General features: G+C 46.3%; 1 protein-coding gene and 1 long non-coding RNA gene across 2 annotated transcripts; one reads left to right on the forward strand and one right to left on the reverse strand.

Moving 5' to 3' along the window:
• Positions 1–3,489: 3,489 nt before the first annotated feature.
• Positions 3,490–4,636, reverse strand: LOC309347623. The gene is made up of 2 exons (XR_014158998.1): positions 4,162–4,636; positions 3,490–3,777 (listed from the first exon to the last, which is right to left on the reverse strand). It is a non-coding gene; the product is annotated as an uncharacterized lncRNA (long non-coding RNA).
• On the forward strand, positions 3,953–14,893 carry GOT2 (glutamic-oxaloacetic transaminase 2). The gene is made up of 10 exons (XM_081872310.1): positions 3,953–4,121; positions 7,551–7,707; positions 8,511–8,639; positions 9,776–9,835; positions 9,973–10,134; positions 11,019–11,123; positions 11,438–11,588; positions 12,480–12,645; positions 13,120–13,270; positions 13,888–14,893. Exons 1-10 carry the CDS (start codon positions 4,036–4,038, stop codon positions 14,008–14,010), a joined length of 1,290 nt encoding a protein of 429 aa, XP_081728436.1. The 5' UTR covers positions 3,953–4,035; the 3' UTR covers positions 14,011–14,893.
• Positions 14,894–17,468: the final 2,575 nt, after the last annotated feature.

A 17,468-nucleotide genomic window follows, 5' to 3' on the forward strand; every position in this document is an offset into this window, starting at 1 on the left:
TAAGCATGCTCACAATGAACCTCAGGCTTCCAGAACTCAGGGTGGATAGAGGAAGTACTAATAGATGGGAGGGGACAACAGAACTCATCAAGCACCACCCACTAGTGTGGGTAGGAAAGACTGAGGCAGAGTTCAATTGAAAGCTGGCATGTGTGAATGAATGTGCATAAAAGCACACATGGAAAAATCTAATCTGTGACACCCACATGTGCATGGACACTCTGGGATGACCTGGCATACCAATACGGAACAACCCTTGGTGGGGAAGTGAAGGCATGGCTGGATAAGCACACTGGATCATTTCCTTCCATCCCCCAAATGTGGAGTTTAGACCCCAATCCATTTCACCCATTCCACTTGTGTGCATATATTTCTAACTTAGGGACGCGGGTGGCGCTGTGGTCTACTCTAAACCACTGAGCCTGTTGGACTTGCCAATCGGAAGTGCGACGGTTCGAATCCTCGCGACTGGGTGAGCTCCCGTTGCTCAGTCCCAGCTCCTGCCAACCTAGCAGTTCAAAAGCACGCCAGTGCAAGTAGATAAATAGGTACCACTGCGGCAGGAAGGTAAATTGAGTCACAGTGTTCCATTGCACCAGAAGCGGTTTAGTCATGCTGACCACATGACCCGGAAAACTATCTGTGGACCAACGCCAGCTCCCTCGGCCTGAAAGTGAGATGAGCACCGCAACCCCATAGTCACCTTTGACTGAACAGTCCAGGGGTCCTTTGCCATTTTTACCTTATATGTTCCTAACTGCTAATAAGAACAAACTAGATTTTTTAGTATTGCGAATTGTTATAACTGGAAACAAGGAATAGGAACAGATGTGAGTGAAGATCAGTAGAGGTGGATGGCTGACCCTCCCCACTATGCCCTGAGCCCTCTGTACAGATGGGGCATTGACAGTGAAGTCTTTCATAGAAACTCTCTGTACATATTCAATGGTCTTTCCAAAGCTAGTGGAAGGGGGTGGGGAGGGAAACATGCTTGGTAATGAATGTCATATTTTTAAAGAGCAGCTGACATTTCCATCTTGATAAGATCGAAGTTCAGGGCACTCAGCATTGTTTCCTCTAATTGCCAAGTTAGCCAGCAGATGGCTTCTAGCAAAATATCTGTAGAACACAAGGAGGCTCTGATGTCCAATGGGAGACAAAACAAGATCAGACAGACAACATCTGCTGGGCTAGTCTTAATTGCAGCAAATTGCAATCTATGCTGAGGCTAAATTAGGACAGGTGTGAACAGGCGCACCAAGACCACCTGACTATTCCACAGTACAGGGTGCATTGAATCCACCCAGAAGCACCAACAATAGATGTTTTCCCTTGGCGCATCTCTGAATGCAGCTGGAATTTTGTTGTTGTTCTTGAAACTAGAGCATTCGCCCCCATTAGTGCTGGACCTCTTAATTAGTGGGCTCTGGGATTCGCCCCCAGGGCCTGTCTCTTTTGAGAGGCTATTAAACAAATCTTTAAAGGCAGGGAGCCTTTGGTAGCCTCTCATTGGGCTCAGCCTTGATTGACCACAGTGGAAGATTTGTGCTTTGGGGGAAGAATGCGATGCGGTCTTCATTACCCTGTGTGGCAGCCAAAAAGATAGTCTTAAAGCAGCTGAGAGCTACAATAAGGGTTGCTCTAAATAAAAATCAATAAATAGTTCAAACAAAACAGATGCCAACCATTTAGGTCTGCTATACACATTTTTCTTATGTGTATAGTTAATAAATGTTAACCACATTTTTTTCTAAAAGTATGAATATATCTGAGATTTATACACATGACTGGGCCAAGACATTTTACAGCCTAAGGCAAGGACAAGGTGGTCTCTTCACTTCCCCCACACCACACACACATCCACAGGGACATAGGAAGCTGCGTTATACTAAGGTTACCAAACATCCGTCCCCGGATTTACAAATCAGTCCCCTGACAAAATCCATTGAAGTTGAAAAGTGTCCCCAGATTCATTGAAAAAAATCTGGTAACCTTCCTTTATACTGAGTCAGACCATTGGACCATCTAGCTCAGTATTCACTGACTGGCAACAGCTCTTCATTCTTTCAGCCAGAGAAAAGTCTTGCCCTGTGTGGAGATGCCAGTGAGGATTGAACCTGGGAGCTTCTGCATCCAAAGAATATGCTCTGCCACTGAGCTATATGCCCCCCCCCCCTAGAAAAATACAAAGTCAGAAATTAAACCAGATTATTCAACTGCTGCAGGTAACAGGGCAGATCCTGAGGGCAGTAGACTTGCTCAGAGGTGCAGGTCTGGTCCCATGACACACACACAGCTCTGCCCTATAACAACTGCCCTCTGAGGCTGCATCTTCACTCTGCCTCACAGTGAATAATTCCTTTGGTGCTTATACTTCTTTTGATTTGTGTAGCAACCTTTTATCAAGAACTAACATTTCCCATAACTGACTGAACCATTCTAGCATAGATGTGCATTTGGTTTCTATATTTATCTGGTTGCTATTAAATATTTAGCTGTCGCTACTAAATGTAAAATGAATTCCTTCCACAACTGGGGAGCAGAGCACCTAAAAGTTCAACTGCTGATCACACACTTAACAATTGTTTTCATCATTGTAGTTTGAGGACATGACTTCGGGAGCTGAGGAACTGGGCCAGTGACTCCATATTTACACCAGAGTCAGTGGAGTATAAGACTGAATTTCAGAGTCGTGGGTTTGAGTCCATTGGGCTAAAGATTCCTGCATTGCAGGGGGTGGACTACATGACCCTCGTGCATGGGCATAGCCAGGATTTTTGTTGGAGGGTGCAGGCTTTTGTTAGTGTGGCAGAACCTCAGATTTGCATGATTTAGGGGGGACAGCTACCCCCTCTTGGCTACGCCCATGCCCTCTTGGTTCCTTCCAATTTGACAATTCAGTGATTCTATATCAGATGCAACAAAGCTAGTGTACAATGCCACCTAGCGACAAATTTGAGAGCTACGGTAATTCTTCGATGCTTTCAGAGCAAAAAGGAAATGAATTTAAGATGACTAAATATTGGTAGAAGTTTTGGGATCAACTGTCACTCTTCAATGCATCTCCTTGACCACTTATTAATATACAGGAGGTCCTCTGACCAAATGATGAAAAACCAAATGATTATACACATATGATGCTTACACTTTAAAATAAAGAGGTATTCAAAGCAGGTGGGATTGCTGGACACCTGGCAGCTAACATGTGATAGTCAAAACCAAAGACAACCACCCACAACCTAGGTCATCCCCAACCTCTCTCACCATCAAGGAAATACAGCAAGCGAATAATAACTCATACAAGTTATGCTGACACAAAACCCCACACATATACACTAAGTAGAAGAACAGGTGCATAACCACCCAACCCCACCCTACTCACCATTCTCCTCTTTCCCCTAAGCTAATACTACATGCAATGCAAATGTCTCACAACAAATGAAATGGATCTGTAGAAAACGCAATTGGAAAAAAGAGACAATGCACGTATTTTTGAAAACTAAGAAATCTTTAATAAAAATTTATTTTTTAAAAACACCCCATTGGACTGGTCCATCTGAACTTCTCACTGTATTTTAGAGAGTAGTTTACCCTGTCATTGGAATAGACTCCCATAGAAATGTCATCATTGATAGAAGCTGCCACTTGGACGACATAGGAGATATAGTTTGGGAAGGAAAAATATTGTGTGAACATATTGTGCGCCAGTTGGCATAAGTCTGTGCGATCTGTTTTCCGCTCCTGCAGTGCCTGTCTCATGAAGCCCACCAACTACATCTGTAAAATAATAAAATATTTTGTTGTTGGCGAGCTGGCTGCCCTTCCCTGCGGCTCCTCTTTCAGCCTCAAGGCGGGGACAAGCAAAGCGGCCTTCCCTTTCCTCGAGTCTCGAGGCCCAGGCCCGCCCCACAGCGAGCCAGCACCGCCCTCCTTCCCTCCCTCGTCGGACTCCGCCTCCTTCCGGCTTCCTCCAGGCCAAGGCAGCAGCTGCAAGCGCTACCGTCGCAGGTTCCTCTCCATTCCGCCCACTCCGCCATGGCGCTCCTTCACTCCGCCGCCACCGGCAGCCGCCTCCTACTCCTCCCGCCGCCCTGCTTGGCCTCCCTCGCTGCCCGAGCCAGGTAACGCGCGCCGCGGGGCGGGAAGGCCTCGACTGGCTACATCCATGCACCTCTCCGACCCGACACGTGTCGCGCTGCCAGAGCGCCCTCGAAGGCAGCTCGAGGCTGCGTCGCGTGCGGACGCTGTCGACTCGTGTCAGGACGGGAACGTGTGTGAATGGGGCCAGGCCACGCCTGAGGGCCGGAAACCCCGGCGTGTTGGACGAGAGAGGCAGTTGGCGGGTCAGGGCATTGGCCCGGCCAGTGTTGAATGCGCGAAAAGGCGATTTGGAGGGGAGAGCCCCCCCTCCACCTTTATGTCCTTTGGCGGGGCCCGTCGCTCGCGTTTGGTGCACGCGGCCGGCTGGGGAGATGGTCCGCGGCCTTGATTGGCTGCGATGAAGGGCGGGAACACAGGGGCTTCCTCGGATTGGCTGGAAGACGGTGGCGTTGGCCTTGGACTTGAGTGCCCTTGGAGAGGGTTTGGAGGGCGGTGGGAAGGGACAGAGACTGCCAAAAAAAAAAAAAAAAAAACAAAAAAACAAAAAAAAACCACACACACACACCAAAAAACCCCGCTACTGTCCAGGCCTGTGTGTATGTAATACACCAGCTACAATTCTGCCCACATTTACCTGGGAGTAAGCCCCGTTGGATTCACTGGGACGTCCCTGGTTAGGAATGTGCTTTGGTTGCCTTATCCCATGCGCCAAAGTTCCAAGTTCATCTGGCCCGGAGAGATTCTGGCAACTGAAACTGCATTAACTCCTCTCTTCCCACCCACCACCCACCCCTTTGAAGTTTTGAATTGACTCTGCACTTTTGATTTCAACACGTGTCTATTATCTTATTTATGGCCATGCAGTTGGAAATCTTTCTCCTCTGATGACCCTTTTATTGGTATAGATGATATTGTTAGTAATGATACCTGATGGTTCAGGGTGGTAAAAAGAAAGGGGGGGGGGTCTGATGAGCTCCAGAAGGGTGAATAGGTGTTAAAATGGCAGCCTAAGCAAGCTTAAAGCGATGCACTCAAGGGCAGAAAAGAAAATCCCAGCTCCACTTTGGGAACTTTCACCCTTGACACTTATACCACCATGATAGCAACATAATCTTTGCCTATTTGTCCTTTAACATCCTTAAGAAGATTTGGCTGTAACATAGCCAGTGATACCTTTAATTCTTGAAATTATCTTTTAAGATGCTTGCGACTGAGGTACGTCTTCCTTTCTGTTTAATAGAACAGCAGCAGGGGTATGTGTGTTCAAGCTGTGGCATGGCTGTGTAGTCAGTAATCTCACCCTTTTAAAAACACACATACCTCTTTGCAGCAGGCATGTTCCCTCCCACAGCAATAGTTTTATGGTTTCACTCAAAACAAGAACATAAAAATATCCCAGCCGAATCACTTATGCATTTACACTTACTTCATGTAGAAGGGCTGCAGCCACACCACTGAGGCTATTTCTAGTGGCCTTCACTTGGACATAACATAAGAATAGTCTGCTGGATCAGGCCAATGGCCGATCTAGTCCGCAACCTGTTTGTGCAGCATCCAACCATGGATCTCAAGTAGATTTGTCTTTGCTCTGCTACTTCCCCCCAGAAAATCAGAACAAACGACAGTCACTGAAAACCTTATTGCTGTTTGTTCCAGTCTAGCACTAGATCCTGGGAAAGCAGTGGGGCAAACAGAAGTACAGTATGGGTGAGCCCTTAGTGGCTGCAGGAAGATCAGGAATATTTGCATGCCAAGAAAGCAGTAACAGTGAGTGCTTGTGCTGTTTTGTTCTCATGGGTCTAAATGGCAGTCTTAACACTGTGCTATGACATAGAATCATAGAGTTGGAAGGGACCACAAGGGTCATCTAGTCCAACCCCCTGCAGTGCAGGAATCTTGCCCAACATGGGGCTCTACCAGGGGGCAATGAAGAAGATGAATGGGGGGGCTGTGGGGAGTGAAAAGGGGTCAGGTAGTAGGCAAGAGAGGCCTGAAGGGGGGCTGCTTGGGTGTCCCCCACAGAAAAGGGTCAGGGGCTGTGAAGGGGAGGGTCAAGGGGTGCCAAATGTGGGCCGTGGGCTACAGGCCCAGAAGCATGGTAGTTGTAAAGGAGTATTAGTGAACAGGAGGCTTCTTCAGCACTAAAGGACACCTACTTAATAATGTGAGAATAAGGCACAGATACTTAATGCAATGGAAAATGAAGCCCTCTACATTTTTAAAAAATGTGTATCCCTCATGAATTATTAAAATCATTTACATAATACCTTTACAAAGTTATCAAGTTGGCATACAACATGATAACTTAAGATTATCCATTAAAACACATTAAACACCATTATAAAAAACTATGGCTGCCATATCCAAGAAACAGTAAAATCTGGTATAATTTATGAAAGGCCTGAGTGAACAGGTATGTTATTCAGTTACTAGCAGTTACTAGTGAAGTCTGTGCCTTATGCTCAGTTAGCATGTGCTTAGACACACCTTTCATACCCTCCTATTACAACATATAATTGCAACTGTTCTCACCAACAAGGACAGCTTTGCCCAGTTCTGCATGCCAGGCTTGCTTTGGGGTTTGATTTTTTTTCCTCGCAACCAGCTGCCCACAATTTTGGGTTGGGGGGGGCGCTCTCAGGCAGTAGCAGTTGGAATGTACAACGAAATACATCTCTCTGAGCAAGAGCTTCAGGTGAAGAGCAGATACCAGGAGCAGCACAGCTGACAAAAAGAGCCAGCCTAATCCTAAATAGCAGCAACCAGGACAAGGAACATCTGGACCAAGGCTCTGAGCGTGCCAGTTGGCAAGAGGTCAGGAGATCCTATTCAGAGCAAATCCCAGCAGAGCAGCCTCACATAAATGCCTTAACATGCCTCCATTTTGTGTGAGGCGTCTCCATTTTTCACAATGAAATTCAGATAGAGAGGAACATGTCACAACACATTCTCCCTCACCAGCCCGTCCTGAACAAGGAGGGCATCTTAGCAACACTCTTCTTCAATCACTAGCAGAAAAAAAATCAATTATTCACCTAGGCTTTTAAAAACATTTTTACTACCTTTAAAAAATACTTTTAAAGACTTAATTGAGCTTTTATCCACTAGCTGTTCTGAGGATTATTTATTTATTTATGTAAACTGCCTTGAAATATTTGATAAATGTAATACAGAAATAGGTTAAGCACACTCATACAATGTAAATGAGGCACAAGATCTGAAGTGTGTGAATTTGCTTGGGTCTCATCCAAAACAGCTTATATGTAGAGTCATTTTTACATGGTAAAAAGAACAAGAAACCAGTTTCATGGAAGACATTTGAATCACAGTATGGCTGCAAATGTCTTCTAGTCAGCAGCTAAGTGGACAGACTTGACTGACCATGCCTCATTTCCCTGTAAGGGAATGGAGCTCTGAACAGAAACAAACACTTTGCATTGATGTTGCAGCTCCTGGTGGGCTAATGTGGAGATGGGACCCCCTGATCCTATTCTGGGAGTGACTGAAGCCTTCAAGCGAGATACCAGCAGCAAGAAGATGAACCTGGGAGTCGGGGCTTACCGAGATGACAATGGGAAGCCATACGTCTTGAACTGTGTCCGCAAAGTAAGCAAAAGCGCCAGCTCCCACACATTAAGGGCATGTGTGGGATTGTGTAGATGTGGCTGTGTGTGGCTGCCGGACGTGCCTATGGGCAGCCATGGGAGCCAGGTTCTAGCAGCTAGGGTTGTGTGAGCAGCTTAGCTGCTTCCTACTCCTTTCAGATGTCTGAACAAAACAAAGAGCCAGATCTCTTCTCCATCCAGTAGCTGCCTGAGATGCGTTTGGAACCATCCCAGTGTGGCCATGTGTCTTCGTGGTGGTGGGGAGACACAAAACGATGGCTTTGTGAAGTAGCTGGAGGGTGGCAATAGGCGAACTGAACTATTTAGGTAGGAATTGAGTCTTGTGTTGTGCAGGCCAAGAGGCCATATAGCGGCCACAAGCATAAAAGGGAAGGGTTGAGACTGAAGCGGGGGTTGGAGAGAATTTGCAGCTGCTTGGCCTTTTCTGCATTGGGAATCTAAGGAGCAAGCAAGCAGTGGCAGCTGGGAGGAGTGGTATGGAGACAGCATCTGCAAAGATATTGAAGGAGCAACAAAGGCGGATCTGAGTAGATGAATTAGGAATGGGTTGGGGGCTCTTGATGCTAGATGTTGAGTAGCTTTGCTAAAGCTCCTGGGTTCCCACTTAAGTCACTTGTCAGTTCTTTCTGTGAAACAAGGATAATCCTGCAAAGGGATGTGCGCTCGTGTCCCTTTAGTTATTTGAGTGTGTAATCTAGGAGTGATAAATTAGGTGAATGGAAGTTGCCTCTCCTCTTAACCTATGGAGGAAACAAATAAGAAAATGCAATCTGTTCTCTCTAGGCAGAAGCCGAGATAGCTGCAAAGAAGTTGGACAAGGAATACTTGCCAATTGCTGGCCTGGCAGAGTTCAACAAGGCGTCAGCTGAGCTGGCTTTGGGAGAGACACATGAGGTTATTCAGAGTGGCCGGGTAAGGAGCCAAGGTTATCAAGTGCATTCATTAATACTGTATTCAAGTAATGGATTCCTGCACTGGGGGCCTTGACACTTTTCACCTATAGGGAACCTTTTCCAGATTGACATATGCTGAGTACCCACTGCGCAGGATTCCAAGATGGGCAGTTTGTTAACGTAGAACACTGGCTGGGTCTCACCATCACCCTTGCAAATGTAGTGTTCTCATGGATCATAGCCCAATTCCATCCTGTTTCACTTCTGACCTTTCTCATTGAGGAATGCCCGATAACATTCTGGGGAACTGCAGGGTTCCTCAAAATACGGTTTGAAAAGTCAGTGCCAAAGAAACTTGTAGCACATGAGAACAGATGTCCCCTGTGATTAGGTCAGTGGGGTTCATTTTAGAGTTACTGTAAGGATCTGGAAATGCAAGCAACACCACATTTTATTCTAGAGTCTATGATGGATCCTAGTCCAGAATTTGACTCCTTCCTTTAAAGCAAGATTCTAATCTCATGACTGTGAACATGTTAGATGTGTGTTGTGTCTTCTGAAACCAAAAAGAGAGCCAGTCTGTGCCAAAATTTCCTTGCCTAGGATCCATATTTCTGTGGGTCCTCTGTGTTGTTTTGGCCCCAACTTACCTTTTCCTTTGGACATGCCTAAGGAGTCCAAATTTTTCAAGAATTAAAAAAAAATGCTATTGGAATAAATAATAAAAACTGGGTCAGTTTAAATGCTTAGATATGAACAGAGTTTGAACTTCCTTGCTGCTGGGAAAAGCCAGCTAAGAGGAAGGCTCTTTTGAGTATATCACTCAGATGAGCCACTGGAATAAATGTTTTCTCGTTGTTCAAGTGTTGGCATGTGCTTCAATCTTAACAGATAGTGTTGCCTTTGCAAGCATTGAGAAATGCTTTATTTCTCCTTGTTACACTTTCTCTTTCAGTTCTTGGGCAGGTAGGATTGTTGACCAATATTGCACACAGCTGTCTTTTTCTCTTGCCCTTACATTCATGTTTCAAGGGCTTCACCTGTAAAATATTATGAGGCACACTGAGCTCCAGCTATCATTGGAGTGTTTACCTGTTGTATTTTGAGGGTGTGTCGTCTGGAGATGTCTCACATGCCTGTTCATTGTTCTTTCAGTATGTCACTGTGCAGACAATTTCTGGAACAGGATCTTTAAGAGTTGGTGCCAACTTCTTGGTAAGTGCTTCTGTAATCTAACAACATAAACATGAGGAGATGGTGGGATACAGTTTTTCCACATCTCTTGAAGGAGCTGTGGTCTCTGGCTTTGAAACTATGATTCAAACACACCCTGTCTCCTCTTCTTCATACAGCAACGGTTCTTCAAGTCCAGCCATGACGTGTACCTCCCCAAACCATCCTGGGGGAATCACACCCCCATCTTCAGAGATGCTGGGTTGCAACTGCAAAGCTATCGGTACTATGAGCCCAAAACCTGTGGCTTTGACTTTGCTGGAGCTTTGGATGACATCTCTGTAAGTTGACAGCTGAGGGTGAGCTAATGGGGATGTGTAGGTCATGGAGAGTTTGGGCGTGGCTTGTTTGAATGGTGAGCAAGGAAAGATACAGCCAGGAGGGTTTAGATATTAGGCCCGGTATGATCCCAAACTTTGACAGTTGCTGACAATACCTCATAGTAAAATGTTTTGGAGTAACAGGTCTTGGGAATCTAAACTTAAGAGAATAACCACGTTGGTTGCAAAAGTAAGTCTTGCAGTACCTTTCAAACCCAACACCATCATGGAAGGAGCTGTTATAGGAGAGAACCTGTTTTATCAGAATCATGAAAAGAGTGGATATGCAAACATGGGTTGGAGAGAGACACCTGCCCACTTTCTGTCTTGTGAAGTGGAACTCGCAATTCTTGCGATCCATTACGGATGAAGATTCTTCTGGTTACGCTGTATGTGATGGAACACGTCTTCTCATACCAGCCAGCCCAAACTCTGAGATTGGGCTGGGGACGGGGCTGCTTATGATACCACCAATGGATGTAGCTCACTGTATAGTGATTGGCCTTCTCTCTAGAGGTATCTCAGCTGTGGAGTTCCCTTCCTCTGGAGCCATGGATAGTCATGACTTTAAGGAGTTCAGCCACTTAGTGAAACTTTGCTGCTTTTCTCTGCCTTTTGGAGGCTCTTGTTAGATGGGTTTTGAGCCTTGAGTCTGTTTATTATTATTCGGTGGGTGGGTGGGTGTGTTGTCTGTGCAGTTTTATTATTGATAGTCCATTGTTTTGTGACACGTGGCTTTTAATGATGGTTCCATTCGCTATGGAGATTGCTTTGAGGTCACTTGGTATATAAATGGACTAAGCAAAGAGTAACGGCTCGTTTTTCTCACACCCTTTTTATTAAAGAAAATCCCAGAAAAGAGTATTGTTCTCTTCCATGCCTGCGCTCACAACCCAACTGGAGTAGACCCTCGGCCAGAGCAGTGGAAGGAGCTGGCAGCAGTAGTGAAGGTGAGGAGAGCTGTGGTACCAAGAGAGCTGAAGGATGAACTTCCCTGTGTGAAGAAGGAGTGGGTCTGCTTCCCTGTTTGGAAGGACACACCCTGGGAGGAGATCTCGGCTGGGCAAGAGATGTGTGTAACTCCTGTGAAAATCAAAAAACTGTCTGAATGGGCACTGCCGCCTCCCAATTATTGTTGTTGTTACCTCATTGTTTCTGTATGATGTGATGCTCCTCTGCTGTGTGACCTGTTCCATTTACCATAGCTGCCCTTAGGAAGGAGTGCTGTCATTTTTAAGCTGAGCTGGCCTCTGTTCTTTTTCAGAAAAGGAACCTCTTTACCTTTTTCGACATGGCCTACCAAGGCTTTGCCAGCGGTGACATAAACAAAGACGCCTGGGCTGTCCGCCACTTCATTGAACAAGGCATTAATGTTGTGCTGTCCCAGTCATATGCGAAGAACATGGGCCTGTATGGTAAGCCCCTAAGTCCAGGGTCTGTTGCCATCTCCGTGGGTGGGAAAAGCTGCTCAAGGGATTAAGCACTTTGCTAGCTGCTTTCACTTTCCAGTATATGGGTGAAAGGTCTATGCAGGACTAGAGGCAAGAGAAAGCCCTGCTGTTTGTTTGAGTTTGCATTTTGGACCTAGTCCCAGGTTAGAAATGGAAAGGCAGTGGCACTGGGGAAATGCTTGTGAGGCTCTTAATAGAGAAAGCAAGCCAAGAACTCTGTTTATGATTGAAGAGAGGTGGCTGTGATGTGGAGTCACAATTCTGTCACAAGAGAACATGAATTTCTGTAATTGTCCAATTTGTATGAAGGTGCATTCTTTGTGCAACCACACCGTGTCTTTGGGGACTCCACATGATAGGAGCATCAAGGAGGGCAGTTCTAGGGGCTGGGAAGTGTTTGGGGCGGTGAGATCTGCTCCTTGCCTGTCTAGAAGCCCCTTTAGCCTTGAATCTACCTTCTGAGTGCCTCTCTATTGAGTCACAAGGGGTTAACAACCCCCCTCTTTTTAAAAAGTAAATCTGGGGATAAAGAAATCCCCAATCCTTCCAGTGCAGGCATGGTGCTATAAAATCAGATTGCACTGCTCTAGTTTCTTAGTCTGCGTTTGAGCTAGCTGCCATCCAGAGGGCTGATGGTTTCTTCTTTCAGGCAGAGGAGACTGGGCTGGAAGGAAGGACTGAGGCTGATAAAAGAACAGGCAAGGCTTGGACAAGGAAGGGGATAGAAGAAGAGATCCAGGTGGCATTTGTGTGCCTCTACCAAACAACAGCACAAGTGCACAGCCAGACCAGTGTGGCTGAGCAGAGCCACAGAGGGAGACACAACTGCACTGCATTCTGGTCTTTGTTTTCCAGGGGAGCGTGTGGGGGCCTTCACGGTGGTTTGCCATGACTCCGATGAGGCCAAGAGAGTGGAATCACAGCTGAAGATTCTGATCCGCCCCATGTACTCCAACCCTCCCCTTAATGGGGCTCGGATAGCCTCCACCATCCTGAATAACCCTGGCCTGCGAAAGGAATGGTAAGGCGTCCTTGAAAGGCTGACTATGTGCAGTCAGCAGATGAACAGAAGAGGGCAGGGGGACAGCCAGCCCTGGATGGCTTTTAAGGACAGTAGATTGTGGGGCTGCAACAGCGAACCAGAGGAATCCTTCAAATTGGAGGGCAACACTTTAAGCAAGCTTAGTCTGCTCAACCTTGTTCTTGGTTGATGCCAACTCTGCACCAAAGGCAGAAGGGCTGTGGCTGTTCCTTTCTGTAGCAGGCAGGTGGCTGGGTTAAAGAAACAAAAAACAAAACCAACCTGGGGTTTCTTAAAGCTGTTTTGGAAGCAGGACTGTGCAAACTTCTTATGCTTTTCCATGGACATAAACCCCATCAGGGCACAAGGCATGGTTTAGCCTCCTAGATTATTCCTTTGGCTGCTCCCCCACCCCCACCTTCCTCTTTCTCTCGCCTTGTATTGACTCCACATTTGCCTCCTTCCCTGGCACAGGCTGGTAGAGGTGAAGGGGATGGCTGACCGAATCATTGGCATGCGCACCCAGCTAGTGGCAAACCTGAAGAAAGAAGGCTCCCCTCATAACTGGCAGCACATCACTGACCAGATCGGCATGTTCTGCTTCACAGGACTGAAACCCGAACAGGTGGGTGAAGGAATGAGCCTGAATCAAACTTGCTAACCATTTTGTACTGGCATTTGATTTGCGTGGTTCCCCCCCAACCCCATAGATGGGCTCAAAGTGCCTCAAACACCGCAACAGCTGTATAGAATTAGTCTTCGATGCACACCAGGAAAAGGCCAGAACATGATTAGTGTGGCTGCATCTTAATTCTCTGAAGAATGTCTTCCATTATTTAATTGGTGGCTGAGGGAAGTGGGGCTGGGCTGGAAGTGGGAGCTGTGTGGGAAGCCGGCAGCTGCTACTACTTTGGGAATGGCAGCATGTGGATCCCCCATTGATGATAAAAAGCACTCTGCTGGGCTGGTGGTGTGGAAAGGGATTGTTAAAAAACATGAAGCACAGTGGTAGTTGCATTGAAGTGAGATGTGGCAGCAGCCGACTTGAGTAGGTATCAAGCAGCCTGGCTGGGCTGCCGTTTGCTGAAGAGCGTTCACTTGAAGTTCTAGGAAGTTGCTTCGCTGTCCTCCAGGTTGCAAGATGGCCCTAGTAGGTGGTAGCAAACAGACGCGCCTGGCCTTGGGAAGCTGCCTGAGTGACCCCTTCCTGAAATAGCATCTTTCCTGTGCTTTGCTTTCCAGGTGGAGCGGCTCACCAAGGAGTTCTCTGTCTACATGACCAAGGATGGCCGCATCTCTGTCGCCGGAGTCACTTCTGGCAACGTGGCTTACCTGGCCCATGCCATCCACCAAGTCTCCAAGTAAAGCAAAGGCAGAAATGGGTGGACTGACCGGCCTTCCCTTCCATGCTCTCTGGACATTTTGACTCAGCAGAGGGTGGGTGAGAGAGGAGGAGATGGCGGCAGCATCAGCAAGCAAAACGGTTCTTTCCACAACACTTCAACGTCATTTGAATGTATCTCTGTAGTGGCAAAGCCTCCTCAGCCCTCCCTACTCACACTGCTTGGCTCTAGGCAGAGCTGTTGACGTGTGTTCTGCTCCTCCCTTCAGAAGTAGCCACTTTACCAAAAATGGGTCCTTGAATCCTTCAAGAGTTTGTGGCGGATTTGATGCAAATGCTTTAGTGAATGTTTGCCTGCCAGCATTTTGTGTGTGGTGGCCTCATCATATGAGTGTCAGGGCATGGTTGGACTACAACTCCCACCATCCTTGTCCATTGGCTGTGCTGGCTAGGGCTGATGGGTGTTGAAGGGCTGCCCCTGAGCCAGGGTTCTGGATGACGAGCCTTTCCTTGTCTGCCCTTTTAGACTTGGATCGGGGAGTTCTGCAGAGCCCACCTCTGGCTTCACAAGAGGCTTTCTCCCAAGGGATCCTCTCCTTGCCCAGTTCTTCCAAGGAAAGGCAAGCAGGGGTATTCCGGAGTCAGCATTTCTTTCCATTGGCTCTTGGCTTTCTAGTTCTGCTTTTTCTCAAAAAATAAATAAAAATCACTTGAAATCAGCCTGCTTTAAATGGACCCCTAGTCCTTGGCTCACTCTGGGAATCTGTGTAATGAAGCTTGAAAGAGAAATTACTTCCTCTTTTTTTCTTCCTTGCCAAAAAGCTCATTGTTTCCATGCATAGACAGTTTATAAAGCTGACTCATAAGTTTGTTTCAATATCAAATAAAAGGCAGATAACAGAACAATCTTTTAACTCTTCTCTAGCATCTTTGATCAGCAATAAGGGCAACAATTAAACTGTGTTTCTTTTAATTTTTGATCATGGGAAGCCCTGCTGGGCCCTTGCTCATTCTCTCCAAAATCCTTTCTCACACAATGCTTTGTAATCCTTTTCAATCCTTTGTAATCCTTAAATGGGACTAAAGCTCAGTTATGAATTTGGAATAGCTTCCCCCACTCCACCCCAACCCAGGAAATGTAACTGCTCTTTAAATGCAACTTAACTTTGGCCCTTTGTAGTTTCCTATCTGTTCTTGCCACTCACATGTGCTCAGGATATCCACCACCTGAGCCAAGAGATCCACTGCAATTGAATGACAATCACTAGGCATGTAAGTAGGGCAAGATAAACTCTGCAATGTGTTCAAGCAACTTAAGACTTAAACATTTTTGTCTGTGAAGCATTTTTCTCATGGAACTGAAAGAAGGGGGCAGGTGAAACCCATGGGAAAACTTACCAGATCTCTTATCTCTGTGTGTGTGAGTGACAGATAAGTTCTTCAGCTTTGGCACTTATACAACAGCAGATACCATGAACAGTTGAGCCTCCCTTTCTGTGGCCAGAAGTTGATTGTCTGGAGCTACAAAACATGTACCTTGCTGCCTACCCACCGCCCCTGTTGTGAAAAGGCAGTTGAGTATTTAATGCATTGTGTGAGTCTCCTTTATGTTGTGTGAACAACTTATGGCTTTCGTGCCTGCCCAGAAGCCAGGCCTTAAGCCCCATTTCTGCGTTAGCTGAGTGTCAAAGCATGCATATTGAATGAGGAAGAACTGAGGTCAAGAAGAGCTGTTGTTGCAGCATGAAAAAGCCTCAGGCTGGTGGCTTGCCTTTGTATCCAGCATCCATAGCTACACATGTGGAGCTGCCTCTAGGCTAGGGGGTAGAAGTGAACCTGTTTGTCCATTGCTTTCAGATACTACCACCTGCTACTGCTTTTCCCCTTGATTGGGGTATGTGTGCTTGTCCTGTCTGCCCTTAACCAGTCTGTTTAGGGTGCTTAGCTGTGAGTTTCATTCTGCATGAATAGCAGAGCTCTCCTTCTAAAGGCTGTGTTCAGTCGATCACCAGAAAGAAAGTTGTTCTTGCAAAGAGCTTGCAGGTTTTGCTGTAATTCTCACATGACACAGAGAAGAGAACAGCATTTTCCTTCTGTCAGTAGCCTTTGTGGTCCTCCTTTTTCAGCTTGTTTTGGCAGGAGAGTCAAGGCAGCCCAACTCCCAAAGCTTCCTTTTGATTCTCCCACACTTTATGCTGCTGTTGTACACTGAAAGATTTGATTTAGAGGATAGTCCTCATTTTTCTGTGCTGTGGTTTTAGGCCTCTGATTACTGTCTCCAATGCTCCGTCCTCTCACTAGAGAATATTCTGCTGTTCAGTAATAAATCATGTTGCCCTTTATGCAGCCAGTCACTTCTGTTAAAAAATTAAAACTGCTGTACATCTGAGCGTTACAGATCTGAGGCTTTTATTTATAATGAATTCTGCTCAGGCCTGCATCCTACTACTCTAAATCAAGCCTTCTGTAACCTGGTCTGCCTTTCAGCACTTTCAGAGTTCAACTCAGCCTCAACATCCAGCGAAATAACTATTATACCAACTGGATCAGCCCCAAGGTAGCCACACATTGCAGAAATCTGGCTGTGAGGTTTCCACAGTTAAAGCAACTTTCTGTGTTGCAACATGACAATGAATAACCAAGGCTGCATGGTGGGCCTTGCACTGATACTTTCATCCTGTTCAGAATGATCCTGGTGGAGGCACAATGGAGTCAGCCTGGTGTGCGGAAGAGTATACCTTACTGCTATTATGGGGAGTGGTGGTGAGGTGTGTGAACACTTCTACCCATAGCAGTAGCATCCTGGTAAATGGGGAGTGAGGAGTAACGTAGGGAATGAGGTCTATTCTATTTGGCTTGTTCCTGCTCTGCATAAACCAGACCATCTCTTGGCTATGCTAGAGTGTGATGAAGAGATGCTAGGCAGTCTTTACACCAGGCAGATTCTGAAGTAACATGTGCACATCCATGCTCTGATGTAAATAGTGGCTATATTTCCCCGTCTTATTCCTATATTGTATAAGATGTTTCTAGATCTGAATACCATATTGGATTAGTTTGACAAGAGTACCTTCCTTGTCCCTACTTATCAGTGCTGGATCAGACTCTGTGTTGTCCGTTCTCACAAGCCTACAGGAAAATTAGAGCCACTTTGCCTATTTGTCCAAAGCCGCCTAAGCTTCCTTTTTTTGTATCCCAGCAGAAGTGGGGTGAGTGGAGGACAAGGGCAGCTTTCTGAACTTGGCTCTGTGGAGAAAGGCAGAAGCAGAACTTTCTGAGGAAGGAGGGAGCCATTATTCCTTTGTCCAGCTACAGGTTTCACTTCAGCCTCCCCATCACAAATGGAAGCTACAGCTGGGATCAAAATAGTGATAATAACTATTATTATTATTATTATTACCCTCCCTCTGTGCTGTTGTTTTTTTTATCTGCTTCTGCTGTTCTTCATTGCTTCCAGCATCTTCCCCAACCTGGCTACTTC

This window comes from Podarcis erhardii, assembly GCF_964252035.2.
Source record: "Podarcis erhardii genome assembly, chromosome: 7".
Taxonomy (NCBI): Eukaryota; Metazoa; Chordata; class Lepidosauria; order Squamata; family Lacertidae; genus Podarcis; species Podarcis erhardii.